This window comes from Patagioenas fasciata, chromosome 1 (genome assembly GCF_037038585.1).
Source record: "Patagioenas fasciata isolate bPatFas1 chromosome 1, bPatFas1.hap1, whole genome shotgun sequence".
NCBI lineage: Eukaryota > Metazoa > Chordata > Aves > Columbiformes > Columbidae > Patagioenas > Patagioenas fasciata.
Genome location: NC_092520.1, coordinates 18529297 through 18549742, shown reverse-complemented (window position 1 = coordinate 18549742; position 20446 = coordinate 18529297). Strand labels below are relative to the sequence as shown.

The 20446-nt window shown below is 43.3% G+C and overlaps 1 protein-coding gene across 7 annotated transcripts in view; it reads right to left on the bottom strand.

The window, feature by feature from the left end:
* The window catches only part of ELMOD1 (ELMO domain containing 1), a 53653-nt gene extending 33207 nt beyond the window's left edge, over positions 1 to 20446 (bottom strand). Inside the window, exons 1-2 of one of the 7 annotated variants that reach the window (XM_071803784.1) lie at positions 20213 to 20446; positions 2066 to 2160 (exon numbers count right to left, since the gene is read on the bottom strand). In XM_071803784.1, the coding sequence (XP_071659885.1) occupies positions 2066 to 2160; positions 20213 to 20363 (246 nt within the window). In that variant the 5' untranslated portion in view covers positions 20364 to 20446. The other 6 variants (XM_071803776.1, XM_071803781.1, XM_065831598.2 and 3 more) reach the window with 6 other exon arrangements.

Here is a 20446-nt window from a genome sequence, read left to right as displayed (position 1 = left end):
CTACCCCCAGAGAGTGGTTTTCTTGAAGGATGACCCCAGTTCATTTCTTAATCTCCCCATATTTCTTCTGCATTTACAAAATATGAGGAGTACAGTATTCATTTTGGTTCACATCAAAGGATTAATATAAAATAAGAAAATCCAGATGCTTGTAAGTAAACAGAATAGCTTTCCTATTTCAACAGTGTTTTCCTATTTGAGGTGCTCTGCATTTTCCACCCCTTAATTTGACTTTCTGTGAAGCATTTAGATTATTGGACAAAAGTCCTAGACTGTGCTGTTCAGATAAGTGATTGCTTTTCAGAAGATCTACCTTGGCTACTTAAAAGAAACTAACATCATCAAGAAATCTCAAATTTTTTAGGATTCACTGACTTTAGGAATTCCACAAAAAGAAGCAGGAGGTAGTTTCCCCAAGACAGCCTCGGGAACCCAAATACTGAAAACAGCATGCTTTTGCCAACACGAGAAAGACACAAAGGGCCAGAACAGCCAAGGGAAGGCAGAACAGGCAGTTCAAAGGAAGAAGCAAAGTGGTTACTGTAGTCAGGGAAGAGCTGGTGGCTTAGAAGTTGGTAGCAGCTCAGCTTCCCCATCAGGAGGGAGAAAAATGTTGTTATTTTCAAAATGCACCAGGCCATTATGGGGGTGAGCTGCAACGTCCTCCCTCTGTGACCCCAGTCAGAGGCTCCCACCCACAGGATAGTAAAGTCTCATTTATGCAGGATTCATGGCCCAGATCCACCAATTTGTGACCTTGGGCCAGGCTGTTGAGCAAGTCTGTACAAAGAAAGAAAGGTGAAAATTATAGAGGCAGGACTGCTGAGATGGAAATCATTAGCAGGATCCAAGAAGGAAAGCTCCAACATCGGACATTATAAAACTGTAAAGTGCAAAAGCACCACAGGAACATGAGCCAGGCTAGTTGTGAACCAGTAGGTCACTGGACCAGTATCAAGGGAGTTGGTGGATGACCTGGGATAATCCAGGATCTGTGCCACAGAGCTGCAGGGACCAGTCCTTCCCCTTCTTACTGGTGCCTATCACTGGTGAGCACACTAATGCTTAACCTAATGGATCATTAAATCTTAACTGTCTTTTGTGGGTGCTAGCAAATAAATAATTGCTTTATACTTTTAACCTATGTATGTCCTGCTTACAGAGTCCTTTTGCAGCTGGTTCATGATACCTGAGGAAACTGACTCAAACACTCCACAGAAATACTTAAGCCAAGACTGGCTTGGCAGCAAAATCATTACAGATGATCAGCCTAGAGGTAACGATGCTGATATCCATAGTATATAAGATTCTTTGCTATAAACAGTCTAAAAAGAGAAAAATATAGTGACAGATGCTCTATACAGAAGCATATGTTTCAGTCCTCTTGAAAAGGTTTTTCCCATCCAGACAGAATATGGTTTCTTCAGTTTATACACAAATTAAGCTCTTGATCTGTATTGGTTTCTAGGAGTGCTCAACTCTCTTACTGACTACAGAACAAAGACAACATGGGCTTTCAGCACCTACAGCTGGTGTCTGCAAGACTACCGTACCACCCCTGGTTTACAGAAAAAAACTGCAAGTCATAGGTAGGAGCAAGTATTAGACGTTTCTCCCCAGATTGAGCACACTTGGCTTCAAAAACATTTGCACATCTTCACCAACCATTTCCCCTTCTTCATTTTCACAAGTAACACTCCAAAAATCCAGACAGCAGACAGGAATGGGAAAGAAAAAAAACCCAAACCAAAGATTTTCAAGCACTGTTCCATGCTACTATTTCTCCTATTTTCCCCTGACACAGCAGGCATTACTGATTTGGTGCATCACTGCTCTAGTCCCATAAGACAGCTCCCACATTCTTTGCTTCTATAAAAAACTAGAAGAGAAATTTTAAATTATAACAGTTTTAATTAAATGGTGATATCCAGGTCAACAGAAAGCAATCTGGTGTAAAATAGTTTACACCTTCCATACTACTGGCAACAGCTAATACTCTTAACCCAATGCAGCATAGAAGTAACTAGAGTAATTTGAAACTCTTGAAAAAACACAAAACAGTTACCTCAGAAAGTGTTTCATGGTGACGGTTTGGCTTGTGCTGCTGGAGCCACAATCTAGTGATTACTGATGACTGCTTCTTTGTAGGTGATATCAGCACTGTAGAAATAGAATTGAGATGTATTTACTAACAGAGAAAAATAAGTGGTAATTCAGTTTTCTAAATAGCTCTTGAAACAAACATCTATGGACATGCATGGGAAAGATGTTAAGAAATCTCATGTCAATCAAACCAAAATGAAAACTCATGATTTGTTCATACTCTTCAGCCTGAGCACACACTTCGACCAGACTATACCATCCATGTCTCCCTTCAGAACAGTCAAAACTTTGAATAAGAGAATTAAGAATTAAGTGAGAAAGCTTGAAGAAAAATCTAGACAGTTTCGAATACTTGTGTTCTTCAAACACCGGCCTGGTTCACCGCCGCTTCCGAGTGGCAGTTTCAAGAGATGCTCAGCTCACTCTGCTGCTAAAAAACGTCTCTTCCCCTGAGCTCGCAACAGCCCTTGGAGACCATGGGTAGAAGTAGCATGTAAGCAAACAGCTACTGATTTAATTCACTATAGGAGATGTCAGCTAGTAAATTTTCCTGATGACCAACTTTATTAAATGCTACATATGAGGTCTTAAAATAGATACAGTTGACTACGTTGCCCATCCATTCTGAGATCTGTGCCCTACAGTTAATTTCCATTATGATTACTGTTTAGGTCCGGTAGAGGAGAGGAATGGGAAGAAACATCATAAACATAACCCTGACCATGTACTGCAGACTCTCCCCAGTCACCACCTCTTTACTGCAGGTTTCTACAATATAGTATTCACACACAAGCAATATTGGACTAAGAGATGCACATTTCTCAGAGAACTGTACTTCATATCCTGTAAAAAGGCAACAAAACACCTTTACTTGCTGCCAGAAAACAAAGTACTGTTAGACAGGCCTGCTATTGGGACAGCTTAATCCAAGATTTAAACGGAACAAGACCACACTTTCAAGCTCTGTACTACCCTGTTTCCCCAAAAATAAGACCTATCCTGAAAATAAGCCCTAGCATGACTTTTCAGGATTTTTGAGGATGCTCGAAATATAAGGCCTACTCCAAAATTAAGCCCTAGTTACAGTTCATTAAAAAAGTCAATTTAAATAGTGTCCAGGCAGATACACATGTAAAAAAAGTAATAAGTTCAGGAGCAAAAATTAACATGAGACCCTGCCTTGTTTTCAGGGAAACAGGGCAGTACAAACTACACATAAAGGAAGGCCTGAATGAAAGCTGTGCTGTTGAGAAATCATTTAAAAGCTCACTTTTCATTAGCACTGCATGCAGCATGCTGGAAAGTACCTGAAGGCCTTCAGTGCCTGGCCTCAAATCCACCTTTTTTTTTTTTTTCCAGGACCTAACAGCACTGATTGGATAAAAATCTTACTCTACAGTGTTCTCATATTCCTTCAATTTTGTAACTTGCAAGTTTTACATTATTCTATTATGCTGTTGCCCACTGACAGGAACAGATCAAGTATTTGAGTTCATAAAAATGCAGCTATCCTGTTGGATTACATCACATACAGCTTGCTAAAAGTATATAATCCCTGAACTGTAAATGCTTCATTCATTTATATTGATTTTGACTGGCTGAATCATGTTGCTGTCCCCTGAATACAGCTGTAATTGGTGCTGGCTGCAGTGACACCTGCTTGCAAGGGTAGAGAGATGCTAACATCAGACTTGGGTTCATTACTGAACACAGCAGGCAGCTCCTAACGCTTCCTGCTACAGCTTTTGATAGGTCTTCCACGACAGCAAGCACAGGGAGCACACAGCACACAGGAAAAAACTGGAGGGGATGTAACCTGCTCCCCTTCTCCAGTCTAATAATTTGCTGTTTAAAAGATACAGTTTGTGAAAGATTCTCACAGCTGAGTCTCAGCTTTTTAGCATCAACTTGTACAAAGGGAGCTTCACCACAATATTTGACCCATAAGGGCAGCAGTGTAAGGAAGATAGCAGAAGTGCCAGGAGCTGTCAAATCAACCCCCTCTAAAAGTGTGGGTTGGTCTCAGCCTCTGAGGTCAGCTTCTTCTCGATTCTGATCAAGGTCCTTGCTGAAAGCAATCCCAGTTTCTTTACCACTGCTTTAAAGAGAACAGAACTTACACTTGCCTGAACTCCAGAATTGGCTCATCCGAGTGTGGCATGGTAGGGGCTTCAAGATACTCCCCCTTCCAAAACAGTTACCAGCTACAGTCAATAATTTGTTTTGAATGGTCATTAAAAATGAGATTGTTTCAAAAACTGCATTTTAAGAAATCAGCATTACTGTTTATAAACTCCTGCCTTCCACCCAGAAAGCTAAACTCAAAGGAAGGCCATTGGTTGCAAATAAAAAGCACAACTAAGTGACACAACAAGCATGACAAGTGGTTAAAAGTGCCAATTTTGGATCTTTCAAAAAGCCGACCTTTGGATTTACAAAAATAAATCTTATTGCTCTCTCCCTTTTGATTAAAACGGGACAGGGGGAAAGTCACCGGAAAGAAGCTTTAGAGCTGAAGTCCTGATGCCACAACGCTGACAGCAAAGCTCTCCAGTTGGAGAAGAGCAGGTCACTCCACAGCTCCAGCAACTCATCCCCCGCAGTGCAAGCCCAGCCAGCAACCAGGTCGCGCGAAAGGCTGTGGCCTCGGAAGCAGCTTCCTCCATGGAGCACACAGCAACCAAATCCCACCTGACTCTGCCAAGAAGGTTTTCAAGACCTAGAGGCGAGACGTACAGCACAAACAAAAGTACAGAGAGTCTATGTTGCTGTCGTTGTTCATAAGGTAAAAAGTGTAATGTCTGGCAGACAGGCTTTGTGAATGCTGTCACCTGCTTAGTACAGGGACAGACATTAATGCCACGCTATGTGGCATTCTTGTCTCAATTAACTTACATGGGCACGTACATACACACAACATTAAGCTATGGACATCCAGCCTAGACTGCGAAGTCAAATCAGATGGCAAGAATTTGTAGTCATCTTCAAACACGTAGCACTGGAGGGTCGCATTCCCCATTTCCATATACCTCCATAATCCCCCTTCTTAGGGGAGTTCAGTAAAGATTTTCTGTGAAGAAAACAGTGCTTAAACTCTTCAAAAATATTGTAACCACAATTCACAGCTAAGTAAGTTCAACTATTCATAAACCTGTAGAGCCACAAGACCCAATTTCTGCAAACCTCTTTTACTCTCAAAATGTAATAGATTTCTTTTAAGTGAAAAAGGAAACAAGATACCATACAAAACAAACTAGTACTCTGTTTTACTTCCAAGACAGTTGTTATAGCACCTCAGTGAACAAGAAACAAGCTATAGCTTTGGACAACGTTTACAGCACTTCAGAGTTTCCCCAAAAACTTTCAGTCAATTGCCATTAGGTGTGCTTAGGAAAAAACAAAACAAAACAAAGCAAAACAAACAAAACCACATTTGTGGTCAGGGAGAAGGACTCAACTTACAGCCTCCTGTTTTCTTAAGGAAAGTTCCCTCAGTAAGTTGAATGTCTGCAGATGAGGAAGGCTTTCAAGATCCACTGGTGGGAAAGGAAGACATACGAGAAAAAGACTTCAACAAGTGACAGATAACCAGGGTAATGAAAGTTTGTGGCCTTGTTGAAAGAAAGGGCATGACAATTATACGATTTAGTTGAGAAGTTGACAGCAGTTACAGATTTGGGGAAACCAAAATACAAGTTTCTGAAGACTCAACTTCCTGCACTTTGGAAGTCTCGCTTTTGTCAGAAAGTGCCAGACTTGCAGCAGGATGCCCAGAGCCCACAGCAGCCCAGTGGGGAGCAGCACAGCGGCCACAGAACCCACCCACCACTATGACAGACCGAGTTTGCACCTTTACATGGTTCCACGCACATTGAACTTGCAGTTGTGTTTTTCTGCAGCTAAGAAAATGTTCCAGCTTTAAGCTATACACGTATTTTCTCACTGAGGAACCTGTAAGATACTTCCCTTCTCCTTTTGTAGGCAGTTTTCAGCCTTTTCTAACGGTAAATCATGAAGCTGGAGAAAGTCTAAAGACAAGTAGGTTTGACTTGGTTATTAATTCCCTGGAAGTAACTGACACCAACAGCACAGATCCATAACTAAAACCCCCTTAGCCTAATGTTAAAAGTTTGCTCTTTGGCATGAAGCGACTCATGTTCCAAGGCTCTAGATTAAGGATGATGGACACAATCTGGATGTCCCACGTGCTCTAGTTTCTCAGTCTGCAGGATCTGAGGGAACGAGGGGTGACCCCACTGCTGTCTGCAGCTTCCTGAGGGGGGCAGCAGAGAGGGAGGTGCTGATCTCCCCTCCCTGGTGTCCAATGATACAACACGTGGGAATAGTTCTAAACTGCATCGGAGATGTTCAGCCTTGGCAGGAGGAAGCATTTCTTTACCAAGAGGGTGTTCAAACATGGGAACAGGGTTCCTAGAGAGGTGGACAATGCCTCAAACCTGTCTGTTTAAGAGGCATTTTTACAATGACATTTAGCTTGTGGTCAGCTCTGAAGTGGTCAGGCAGTCGGACTAGATGATCACTGTAGGTCTCTTCCAACTGAAGTATCATATTCTGTCCCATACCACACTATTTCCACAAACCAACCTCCTCTTTCCTCCCACAACACACTCACGTACCCATTCACTGCCGATGCTTTCATTCAGTTTATCTTAAATGAGACAGGAGAATCCTGTCCTAAAACTAGCTGCAACTTTTCTTAGAAGAAAAGTAGTATTACTACAGTCACAAAGAACAGCAAAATTATTACAAGTTCTGTCTCAAAATATAAATGAAGCTTTCCTTAAATAAACATTAACTATTTGAATTCTTGTGACTATATGATCTTTGAAGTAGTATAGCAAAACACACATCAATCTGAAAGGTTACCATTGCTGGAGGCTACAAGCCTCAAAAGTCACCTCTTTATTTGAACCCGAGGGTTTGCTCTGTTTGTCTTCAAGAACACTGCAGATGCAGCTGAGGGAAAAAGTGATATTTAATATAAGTTACCATATTTGCACAGTAAAATATAGAACCAAGGTAGTTTTCTTCACAATGTTTATCTTGCAAGCTAATGACTCACCTGGCATATTGCAAACATATTTAGAAGGTTTGTATTCTAATTATAAAGAAAGAATAGCTGTGCTGAAGACACAAATCAGAGTCATTAAGATGAGCAGGCTGAATATAGGACTTTGTTTATGTGGATCATTAGATTACAGTTCACCCAAACTTTCCTTCTCACAAAGTAAAAAGACTATGCTTGAAATGGAAGGCAGTAATTGCATCAGTCATCTTGAGTGCAGAGAAGAAAAAAATAGTTTATTTTTAGGTCTTGTCGTTACAGTTTTAAAAGTAGGTTCTCCCAAGCTGAATAGCACCAACTAGCATGACAATGTTGATTTCAGTTGCAACTTCTCTTTCCAGTAGTATTCTGGGTTGCCACTAATCCCTCATTCACCTCAAAAGCCTGTGTGTATTTATCTGTGAGGGACAACAGTCTTGAGACTTATGTCACCAGAAGTGCTTTGCTACTGTATATTTCATTTATTTTACTGACGGGAATATGTTAATTCATCTCTATCTGGATCATCAATCTATGATAACTAGAACTGGAAAAGAGAAGAACAGTTGATAGACGTTATGAAATACCCCTTGAGGTCCTGGTGGACAGCGAGCTGGCCACAAGCCAGCAGTACACAAAGACAGACAACAGCACCCTGGGCTGCATGAACACATGCAGAGACAGACTGAGGAAAGCGATTATCTTCCTCTACTCATCACTCTTTGGACCACATTTAGAGACTGTCTAGTTTTGGGGCCCAGCAATACACAAAAGACACCAATAAACTGGAAAGAGTTAAGTAAAGGCCACTGAAATGCTGAGGGAGAGGTTGGGGGAGATGTGTTTGTCCAGCCCAGGGCACAGACAGCTCTGAGGGGACCTAACAGCACCTCTAGTGCCTGTGGCGAGGTCACTGAGAAGACTTAAATTGGGCTCTTCACGGTGGTGCAGGGCAGGAAGGCGAAAAACAACAGGCATGAACTGAAACTGGAGAAGTTCATCCTGGATACAAGGTGAAAATTTTTCCCCTTGAGGACAGGACAGTCAAGCAGTGGCACAGGTTGCTCAGACAGGTTGTGCGCTCTTCATCCTCTGAGGTTTCAAGCTCCAACTGAAGGCAGCTCTGAGCAGCCTGACCTCAGAGCTGACCACGCTGGCGGAGACCCTCTGAGGTCCCATCCAGCTTTGGAGTGTCTGCTTCCCTGACAGTCAGTCTTACGGGGATTGCTCAGATATCCTGAGTTATACTCAAGTACCCTATACAACAGACAGGGTGCCCAAGTCCTTGCTATTTTAATAATTTAAGCACTACCAACTTTTCACTAAAATCCTCTATAATTTGCAGTTTTTCCAGTGAAACAAGCTTAGCTTGAGGATGGAACAAGATTACTCCCTCTACCTCATCTCTCCCAACCGCTCCCATCCAAAAGTCTGCACTCCTCAATTTGACCACATTTTAAGGGACCTAAATTTAAAAAATAGAAGTCTACAAGAGTCCTGCCAGTATCAATATAAAACACAAACCCTCAAATACAAATAAAATTCCAGTGACTCTAGAACTCCAGTTCAATCAAGCCATACTAATTCTCAGCAAGTATTGTTTATCAGGCTGTCACATAGAATAGATATGTACCTACTTGCACCTTCCAACTTGAATTCATGCCCCAAAGTCACTTTAAAATGTATTTTAAAACCTAGTAATAAGAGAGGATTTTTGACCACCCCAAAGACCACCAGCAGATGCCTGTTTTGTGTGGGCTCAGTTTTCTGTCTCAGTACAGAAAGGTATTTTCATTTCCATGTGCCCAAGATGAGGCTGTATTCAACTTCAAGCACTCTTTAGAAGGAAGTCTTGGAACAAAATGTCACGCTTGATTGATGAAGCTAATAAGCAAGACTTTACTTCAGTCGCACTGTCACAGGTAATAAGATTTTTTCCTCTCCTAATCTCCATCACACATTGGCATTTTGTGTTTCGGTATTTCACTAGGAGGGTGAAGGAAAGGCTAGACATGAAGTCAAAATTCACTGAATTTTAGATCCCTCTAAAAAAGCCTGTGAGCATGAACACATATAACACAATTAAGCAACACAAATAAAAAGCCCTGAATAAAAGCTTAAAATCACAGTTAGGTTTAGGGGTAGAAGAGCACAAAACCCCCTTCTATCAAACCACAGAAAAGTGCTTTGCAAGTCTAATTCCACAGACTTAACTTAGTGCTTCACATCAGTCCATTACTGCTTCTTTAAAGTGGGAAGCAGTGTCACAGATGTAAGCCAGAAACAAGGAAGCAGCAAGAGGGTCTTGCGAGCCAGTCACATAGGACTGCTGTGGGTTAATGAAAAATTTTTCGTCAAATCTCACATAGCAAGTTACCTCTAACACCATCCAGTCCAGCCTACACACTAAAATTCCTCAGTAGATTTTTTTGCTCAGTGATAACCCACGGTTTGATGAAGATAACCTGAAATCAAAGCTCAGTATTGTAGAAGCACATCCACAGTCCATTGCTGATCTCTGCCCTTTGAAAGAAAAAGGCTGTGGTTCTGTACCTGACTTTTTAAAGCAAACTAAAAGCCAAAAACTCCACAGAGGAGATGTAGATGCATGCAGGCATATTTTGTGTGCAGAACAGTGGCAATGATCTACTTTTATCAATTTCTATTAGCTCTGCTCTATTAAAATGTTGAAAGATGTCAAGGATAAAATTATATGAAGTCACTTCAGGTCACTAGTGAAGACTTCACTGGGTACATTTTATTTCTAAATCTAAATATCAGTTAAAAAGCAGAGGAAGCTCTCCACACCCCAGAGTACTGTAAACTTCTACAAATGTAATCTGATGCTTAACTTCAACAGCAATTATAGACAGAGAAAACACTTGGATACTTCAATGATTCCATCCTTAGCGAGCTTACTTCACTTATTGAGGAAAGTGAATTTTATCCAGAAGAGGCCTAAATAGATTTTATATCAGCTAAAAATGAAGTCTCATGCTTGAAAACAACCTTCAACCCACAGCAACTTCCCCCTCACCACTTCATGGTTTATAAAAAGGCATCATTTTTAGCCACTTCTCATGAAATTTCACTTGGCCACTGATGAATTCATCCAGGAGAACAGCAGCATCCTCTGGGTGGTTCGCGTACGTCTACATGGGTTGCAGTGCAATGTTTCTGGCCTGCTTGCTCTGTTTCCAGACACACCGTACAACAGCTTGTACTGTGAGGATGTGTGTTCTGAATACAACATCACATTTTGCAGCAATATTCCTTCAAGTTTAGAATAAACCCTACAATATCGGATGCAAAAAATCCAAAGAGGCTGCTTGATTAGTTCCGAGTGTAATTACTGCCAAAGGTCCATGGAAAAAACCCAAAATTACTATTCCCAAAAGTGAATGACTGATGTTCTTTTGTCTTCCCTTATTTGGTTTCCGCCTTATCTCCTAGATGAGCGGAGGGTACAAGGTAAAAGACAAAAATGAAGTATTCACTTGCCACCAAAATTAACTGAAATCTAGATTCGTTTTAGAGCCCTACCCAACACACAGTACTTTATGGGGAAGAAACATCGAATCCTATCAATGAGTCACATACAGATCTGCAAGGTCAACAGCATAACACCTGAGATGCTTGCTCTATCCTTTCCCCTACCTTTGCTACATCTGTTATACTTGCTTGGACCAGAGAGAGTTAATTCAGCCATCAGATCAATACGACCTCGCACCAAGCATCAGCCTGAAAGCATGTAGAATTAGGGACTTTCATATTTATTTTGTTAATGGACAAAAAAAAAAACCAAACAAACAAACAACAAGGACACCAGATGTGTCAGCACAAAGGCCAGACAAAGCTTTCAGGCTAGAGAAGCAGAAAGCAATTGATTTACGCAGAAACTTGGTGGAGGTCAAACACAATTCACATTGATCTAACAGAAAACTGTTCCATGTGTTGCCCAGTTTTCCCATCACTGCATCCAGATTACTTTGGCATGCAAGTGACAACTTTGCCATGGAACTCTCTGAGACAAACATGCAAGAGCAGGGTACATAAGAGTTTCTGCATGTCCTTCTGTAATTTTATAGACACACTGTTCCCTAAGACAGGGTTCAGGAATAATGACCTCCGTGCAGTATGCCAGTTAGATGATGTTGTGAAGCACCACATTTGTGAAACTAAGCATCCTATAGCAAGTGTTGCACACCAGCTGTAAACCGCCCGAGGTCCTGCAATCTGCAGAGAATCACAGACCACAATAAATGAGCAACACACTTAATCTGCAGTCAAGAGAATTAAGAATGCCACTGAAGTTTTTTTGCAAACTTCATGGCCTATATTCCATCTCCCACTTACTGCTGAGATGTTCTCCATCTCAGGGGGAAGGAAACCAGGACAGCTCCAAGAACATGACCTTGCTGGAAGTTCTAGTTACATGCTTGTTGCCCAGAAGAACACGTGCAGGGTTGATTGCTCCGAGTTTACCAATGTCTGGGGTGAGAAGTGGAAGAAAGAATTTATTTGCCCATAGAATCCAGAAAGTTTTCGTCAGTTTCTGCAATAAATATTGCACATCCCATGTTCTGGTTGAAATAGGTTTAAAGCCTTCTTTGGGGAAAAGTTTTAAATGGTAATATGCTAAAACAAACACCCACAAACAAACAAAACCACGCCACACAACACTTCAAGGGCATCTTCCTGAGTCTGTTGGTCAGACGGGACTTTGTACCAGCAGCTACCAGCTGACTCTTCAGCTTGAAGATTCATAAGTATCTTAACAAATTTTAGCTTCCACTAACAAGGATTGTGAGCAACTGTAAAAGTGACTGTATTTATACTCACTTCACTCTTCTGTAGCTTAAGCTAACTCCAAGCACCACCAAAATCAAGCACTGCTTCTAAAAGTAGTGGAGAAAAAAAAAGTGCAGGTGGAGTTTGGTGTCAGGGAGATTTGCAGCAAGGAGGGATACAGTAACATAAACACCCTTCTAACATGATGAAGCAGAAGGAAAAGGTGATTAAGATCTGCAAAAGGTAAAGATGGAAGGAATGGTTTGAAGGCCAATAGTTATATGAGTTGGTAAGCAAGACTGATGAAACACACTTTCAGACACAGCCTAGGAACCATCTGGTAATTGCACAACTGCCCTTTCTCAACCAAGTAGGAAAAAAAAAAGTCAGTGGTAAGGGAAACATGAGATGCTATGGCACTCTCCTTCCCTCTGCCACTTCCTGCTCGGTCCTACCAGGCATTTGCTTAATTTTAGGTGCTCAGTCTCAGCTAGAAAAGGATGCTGGCAGAGATTTGATAGTAGAAGACTGGAAATGGAGGAGAAAACAACATCGGAAGACAAGAGAAAGAAAGAGACATGAAGACCATTGGAAACTGTTCCTGCAACACCATTACGAAGAGGGAATAAGAACAAAATGGAGCCAGGAAGAATAAAAACCAGGACAGGATGACTGACAGCATTGCCATAATGCACCTATCCTTAACACAGGCCAACACTGAAGCTCCTCTTCCTTCGGCAACTCTTTCTACTTGGGATAGTGGGGTATACCTCTTAAGTGTAAAGTGATAGACAGAAAAACTTATAAAAGAAAATAAATATAACAAGTTTCCAGAACACTTGCAGCAAACACAGCCATAATCATTTAGTAATATGAACTGATCTCATCCTTGAGACTGTAAACTATTGTTCACTTGGGTTTTTTTGACTGAATGGTGACGACAATCTCATCTTTGATGTTTCAGATCTAGTTCCAAAATGCTTGTGTTACATAGGATGTTAACTGGATGTTCAAGATGCACAACTGCTCATGCTGTGCTGCTCCTATCCTCCTCTGGAAAAAATATCATTCTGAGTTTCAGATAATCCCTACAACAAGATAAACAAGGGGGCTGGAAAGAAAAGCTGCTCCAGCTAAAACAGCCCATAATATAAAAAAAATGCTGAAACACTTTTCCTTTCCAAAGGCAAACCTCAATCCAACAGTTCTTGGGCATCTCATTTGCATGTAGGCGCCTAAGGACTTCAAAGAAGTTGTTTAAGAACAAGCAGCCTTAATCCAAAACATTTGTACTGTAGGTTGTCAGAACAAACAAGGTTCAAAGAAAAACACTACTATCTCAGATCCTTGGAGGTATCATTGTGGTCCCCCACCAAGTAGTTGGGGCAGATTGCATGGCCTTTTCTTAATTTGTGCCCAGGGTATGTACTGTTTTCCTCCAGAAGCACCATCTCTCCTCTCTTCCTCAAGTGGTTCAACAATAACTCCTCTTCTCCTCCTTCAATCCATCTGTTCTCCTCAGGCTGCCTTAACACTGACTGCATGAAGGCCTAGCAGGCCCAAATTTAATAAACCCCACATTGATCTTAGTATTTCAGAGGCACATGATGGCACATGTCCCAGCCAATACTGGTATGGATGTGGCTTTGTGAAAGCAGAGTGGAAGAGAGAATCAGAGACTTGTTCTTATAACTGCCTACCAGAGTTACAGAACAGGACCACAGCTTCCATGACCACAGGACTGCTTTGTACTTAAGGTGCTCAATTCCTACCAGCTGCACACCCACTCCATTGTGGAAGTATCAGCGCAGTAACAAACTGTTGCTACTCAATGGACAAGCCACAATACCTGAAGTATCCTGGAGAACAATGAAAGGTAGTGATTTATTTTTGGTTTTAAACACATAAATAAGTTAAAAAAAAAAAAAATCAGTGGCAAAACTTCTGTTCATTATCAGTGCAATCTGGAACTGGCCACAGGAGCCCTAGCTCAATATGCTAATCTTAGCAGCATCACAATTTTGGGGTTCTCTGAAACTTATCAGTTCACTTCTAGCAGAGTCAGACACAGGCACATAATATGGACTTGTGTGGTAGATGGTACATATGCTACGGAATAACTCTTTTGTTTGTGGAATTGATAGCCAGTTGTACACAGGCCTAAACAAGCATTCTTCACAGAAACAGCTTTTCTTCCTTATGCATCTTCAGAAGACATCAGTTAACTTTGAGTGGTTTAGCAGCATGATGGAGACAAGACCTCATATAACTAGTTTTCTTGGCTTTAGTCCCATCCTTTAGTCTCTCAGCCTGAGGATCCTTCCTTGCAGAAGCAAAATACCTACCTACCACAGAAGCTACAGCTACATCAGTGCATAGCACAGACCAATAGAAGTGCCTCTGCCAAGGAATAAAACAGTGCCAAGCGTTTTATTTGAAATTACACATAGGGGAGAAGGCTGTTTGTTTTTAAACAAGACATCTGGTACAGATGTCAGAGTAGCTCTGGCTTGGTCCCTGGGACTGAATGTCAGGTTGCAGTTTGTGTGCTCCCAGAACAGCTCCTCCAGTTTATTCTCAGACCACAGAATCACAGAGTGTCAGGGATTGGAAGGGACCTCAAAGGACCATCCAGCCCCATCCCCCCACTGGAGCAGGAACAGCCAGATGAGGTTACACAGGAATTTGTCCAGGCAGGTTTTGAATGTCTGCAGAGGAGGAGACTCCACAACCCCCCTGGGCAGCCTGTTCTAGTGCTCTGTCACCCTCACTGAGTTTCTTCTCAAATTTAAGCAGAATCTCTTGTGTTCCAGTTCGAACCTGTTGCCCCTTGTCTTATCATTGGTTTCAAAGAGAAGAGCCTGGCTCCATCCTCATGACACTCACCCTTTATATATTTGTAAACATTAATAAACATTTGTAAACACCCCTCAGTCTCTTTTTCTCCAAGCTAAAGAGACCCAGCTCCCTCAGCCTTTCCTCATAAGGGAGATGTTCCACTCCCTTCATCGTCTTTGTTGTCCTGTGCTGGACTCTCTCCAGCAGTTCCCTGTCCTTCTTGAACTGAGGGGCCCAGAACTGGACACAACATTCCAGATGTGGTCTCACCAGGGCAGAGTAGAGGGGAAGGAGAACCTCTCTCCACCTACTAACCACCCCCCTTCTAATACACCCCAGGATGCCATTGGCCTTCCTGGCCACAAGGGCACAGTGCTGGCTCATGGTCATCCTGCTGACCCCCAGGACCCCCACGTCCCTTTCCCCTACACTGCTCCCTAATAGGTCATTCCCCAATCCATAATGGAACCTGGGGTTGTTCCTGCCCAAATGCGAGACTCTACACTTGTCCTTGTTATATTTCATTAAATTTTTCCCCGCCCAACTCTCCAGCCTGTCCAGGCCTCACTGGATGGCAGCACAGCCTTCTGCCATGTCAGCCACTCCTCCCAGCTTGGTGTCATCAGCAAACTTGCTGATAGTGCACTCTATTCCCTCATCCAAGTAATTGATGAATATATTGAATAGTACTGGTCCCAGTACTGACCCTTGAGGCACTCTACTAGACACAGGCCTCCAGCTGGACTCTGCCCCATTGACAACTCTCTGGCTTCTTTCCTTCAGCCAGTTCACAGTCCACCTCACTACCTGATTGTCCAGATCGCACTCCCTCAATTTAGCAGCGGTGATGCTGTGGGAGACTGTGTCAAATGCTTTACTGAAGTCAAGGTAGACCACATCTACCATTCTGCCATGATCTATCCACCTCATTGTGTCCTTATAAAAGGCGATGAGGTTGGTCAAGCACAACTTCCCCTTGCTGAAGCCATGCTGACTGCCCCTAATGACACTCTTATTCCTGATATGCCTTGAGATGGCACCAAGGGTAAGCTGTTCCATCACTTTCCCAGGGATGGAGTTGAGGCTGACCAGACTATAGTTACCCAGGCCCTCCTTCTTACCCTTTTTGAAGACTGGAGTGACATTTGCTTTCCTCCAGTCCTCAGGCACCTCTCCCATTTCCCAAGGCTTGGCAAAGATGATGGGAATGGTCTAGCAATGACCTCAGCCAGCTCCCTCAGCACCCGCTCCAAGACTAGTCCACAAAGTGAGCTGAAGAACAAAAAGGTAGGGACAACTGGGACATTTGCTTACAAACTAGAGTCTGCCTCAGATAAAACAGTGTAGACGTGCATATTATGACTCAAAATGCCTGTGAAGTAACTCTAGGTACGATAGGAGCAGAAAGGTGAGAGCTCACAGGTATATGCAGTTTCCTATAGACACAATCATGAGGACCACAGTATCCTGTAGATCCTAAACCTGCTCTAACAAGTTGTAATTTCACCTGCTGAATCTACCAATTGTTTTCAATTCCAGTTTTTGCACCTTCTGTGTTTCTCCTGTTCTCCGGGCTCCTCTGAACATCTGTGACTGTTGCTGGCTGAACCAAAATGGAGTGCTCAGCCTGAGGATCTGCAGACAGATTAGGACATTTTAAGAACACTATGCCCAACCACTTGGTTCCACTCAGGTACTATACCTACTGTAAGTGCTGGGAACTATCTTCTTGAAGGACCTCTCAGCTGTAACAGAAAGCTGTGAAGCATTTGCCCACATTTTGCAGGGGAATGGAACAAAGCACTCCATAACAAACTGCAGGAAGGGTTTGAAGGTAACAAACTTGGCACTGTGCTCTTCATCAGTTTTATGCTACAGTGGATGAGAACTGCTCACTCGATTACAGCTGAGAGGTACTTTCAAGAAACTAATATCTTTTACACAAGACTCAGTAATTGACTGGGAGTGCTCCCAGACCAGGATTCCCGGTTTAGTTTCATTGGGAGTATTGTATTGAGGCTGCTCTGAGATCTGACCCAGTACAAGGCAACTGGAGAAGATCTCTAGAGGATGTGTCAGATACTCAAGCTGGATGTGAGCCAAACCGCTACTGTAAACATATCCATAATTTGTTTCAACTGACCTGTCAAACAGGTCAGTTTACTGCTAAAATGCTAGCTTTGCCTCAAAATGGAAGAGTGCTCCCGCAGTCCCACGAACCAGTGAGCAGTGACTCAGGAAGCTGCTCCCAGAGTCTCTGCTGTCAGAACTCTGCTCCACCTGGCAGGAACAAGCAGCATTTCCACTGTATGCTCAGGCTTGGCAAATCCCGTGGTGCAGCACAGCTCAGTACTGGTGCTCATGTTACGTGGATGCTGAGGATGCCAAGCCCGAACCACAGCCTCAATCTTTCACTACCACAACCATTTTCCACATCTCTTTACATCAGCCTCATTTTTCATTCAATTTTTTCTTACTTTGTCCTTCTTTCCTGATCAGAATCTCACTACCTGGCTTCCTTCCTGGTATTCCAGCAAACTCTACAATCTGTAAAAGACTGGAGTTTACTCTTCTTGCCTCTTTCCCAAAGCTTGCAATTAAGGAGGGTAACGTATTTAATGCAGTCTTTTGGCCTACATCACTGAGCAAAAGATTTCAAAGGAATGTCAAATAAAACAAGCTTTCCAATCAAGAAGGTTGAGCAGATGTTCATAAAAAAAATAAAAAAAGTCTTACGTGCCAGAGGGCATTAAATCCAACAAGATTTGATCTCCAGGCAGCCCAAGCTTTCTCATCTTGCAATTTTGTGCTAACACTTCAAATGACCTCTTGGGAAAAATAAACCTTGCCTGCCTCTGCATACTGCTTATGCCCTGTACAACTGAACAGAATTTTTGTTAATATTGGTTACAGCTGGTCACAGCTTAACTGTAAGTGCAAGTCCTCCAGACAGCTTTAAAAATAAAAGATGCTTTAAATACTAGCAGCAGCCTGGAGCCTCCCCCCACCACTAGCATTTGTGCAACAGCATTTTTGTTGCTTCCATCACTGCAAGCAGCAGCAAGATTCTCTTTGCACAGGGGAGACAGCAGATAACAAAATAACCACCTTAATGCAACACAGCACTCAAGTTTCCCTGCTTAAGTACAGCTTAGCTCAAGGGGCTGTAACTCACTGGCACGAGTGACAGATGTTTGATCGGTGGAAATTCTTGGGTTCACAAGTGTCAGTGCAGCTAATGTGATGCTGTCCCATGGCTAATGAAGTCCTGTCTCAGGAGCTGAGCAGGCAAAGGATTCACAGACACTCTGGTTACATGCTTAGCCCTAGCAGGTTTTGACACTAGCACAACATGTTTTACCATACATTGGTGAACCAGCAGGAGAGTCAACAAATGTATTCTGTTACATGATTTTCCATCGTTTAGCACTTTTCTGGAAGTCTTTTCTGCCTCTTTTCTGTCTAGCATGATACATACAGCATCTGATGCTGTCACATGATTTCAGTCCTGTAAATCATAGGCTTCCTATCTCTGAGCATCTATTAGGCTTGGTGATAAGTCAATTGCTACAGCAATGTGGTTTTGCATTAGTTTTAGCTGAAATGTTGCTTAAAATGATAGGCAAATTATGATAACTGAACAAATAAAAATATATTTCTAGATGTAATTCCACCTGTTCAGTTTGGAAATGCACTTGCTCATATTTTTAAAAAAAATTTCAGAGAAAAGAAGGCTCTCTGAAGAGTCAGTAAGTCTCTTCTGTACTTGCACTTTATTAAAAATGCTAAATAGACATAAGTGCACAACACCTACCAAATAGCTGCAAATAACCAGTCTTTTGCTGTTCTCATTTTAGGGAGATGAGATGTTCTTGTCATGAGCACACTCAACTGCTTCAACTATTCAAGGATCTACTAGTACAAAATAATGTTTTTTAAAAAATGCATAAGGAAATGTTTAATTTTTTTTTTTTTTAAAGGCAAACACTAAGCTTGCTGCAGTGCATGGGATGATGCAGGATTTAAGAGATGACATTTCTATTCTGCTTCATTTTGGAATAAAATAGGATAGCAAGGGGACAGGCGGGAGGAGAGAAGAATGAAAACCTGGATTTACTAAAGCATGCAAGCCACAAAATAAATTTATTTCAGTTTCTAAAATGGCTCCTTTGTTTCGAATGCCTTTGTCACAAAAAACAGCTTGTGATCTGAGTGTTGAGTTGATTGAATTGGGACAAAGGTGTTGTTCTCCACCCCCCCCCCTCCCCGCGCCCCCATTGTGACATACACTTTAGCTACCCTCTTTTAGTCATTTTCGTGGAAACAGTAAGAAAAGCAGAACCGGTGAGGACAAAGAGAAACATAAAAGACTATAGGCATCAATCCTGGAGTTAACTCAGGAGCAAGTGTAACTTCAATACACAATGATCATGCAGGGGGGTAAAGGGGAAGCAGGGAAGAAGAGAGTGCCATTAAAAAAAATTACATGTATATCTATCTATATATATTTATATATAAAAAATATCATTATCATGTCCCTATGTCGGTGTGCCTGAGGTGCACAAACTGCCGGACAGCTGCGCACAGCTACGGCGGGGCAAAGCAAGGGGGGAAAGGCAAAAGGGGGCAAGGCGTTGGGGCGGCCCCTGCGCAGGGCGCGCTGCGGGGCAGGGTGCGCAGCTCACTGCGGGGCCGCGGAGCAGAGCGCTCGGCTGCCGCCCAACACCGGCCTCCTCCAACCGCGCCCACCCCCGCCCCCGCGAATTACAAAGGACACGGCGTTAAAAATAAAAAAAAAAAAAAAAAAAAAAAAAAGAAAAAAGGATTAAAAAAAAAAAAACACAACAAAAAACCCACACAAATGCGCAAACCAACCAGCGTCCCCCCGGTTTCCTTACGCCGCAAGGTCTTCCCGGGGAGAGTCCCGCATTCAAAGGGGCAAAACTTCGCTCCCGCCGCCGGGCGGAGGTGGCGGGGGGGACAGCGCAGGGGGCAGCGATGCGATGCCCAGAGCCGCCGCCCGTCGCTAAGCGACCCGCGGGGCCGCCCGCAGAGCCCAGCGCCGCCGCCGCGCACTCACCGCCCCGCTCCGCTACATCCCCGCGGCGCAGCCGCCGTCCCGGGCCACCCCTGCTTCCTCGCCGGGCGGGTGCGGCGCCGCCGCCGTGATCTGGGTCACCCGGCGAAGGTGAGGAGGAGGAGGAGGAAGGCGGGTGGCGGTGCCGCCTACCGGCGAGCGCGGGGGGAGGCTGCGGCGGGGCCCGGGCCCGCCCCGCGGGGAGGGGAAGGGGTCAGCCGTCCCCGGCCCAGGACACCTGCCTGGGCTTGAGCGGGGAACAGCCACAGGGGTGCGACAAGGTCCCGGCTAGGTGGGGTAGCATCCAGCATCCTGCCTCCATGTCCCATCCCACCCACCTGCCAAGGAGATCAGTGTCCCTTCCCCCGCAGTATATCCCGAAGGCTTTTGATCTTCAGAGTTTAAAATCTGCTTATCAGGATCACAAGCACGCCAAGCGATTTTTACGGCTCTCTCCTCCAAGAGAATAATGAGTGTTGTCTGAAGCATCCACAGAATCGTTTAAAGTTGCCCACTGCTATAACTACTGCCAATAGGCAAATAGTCTGTATTTCTGTTCATCCTTACTGCTG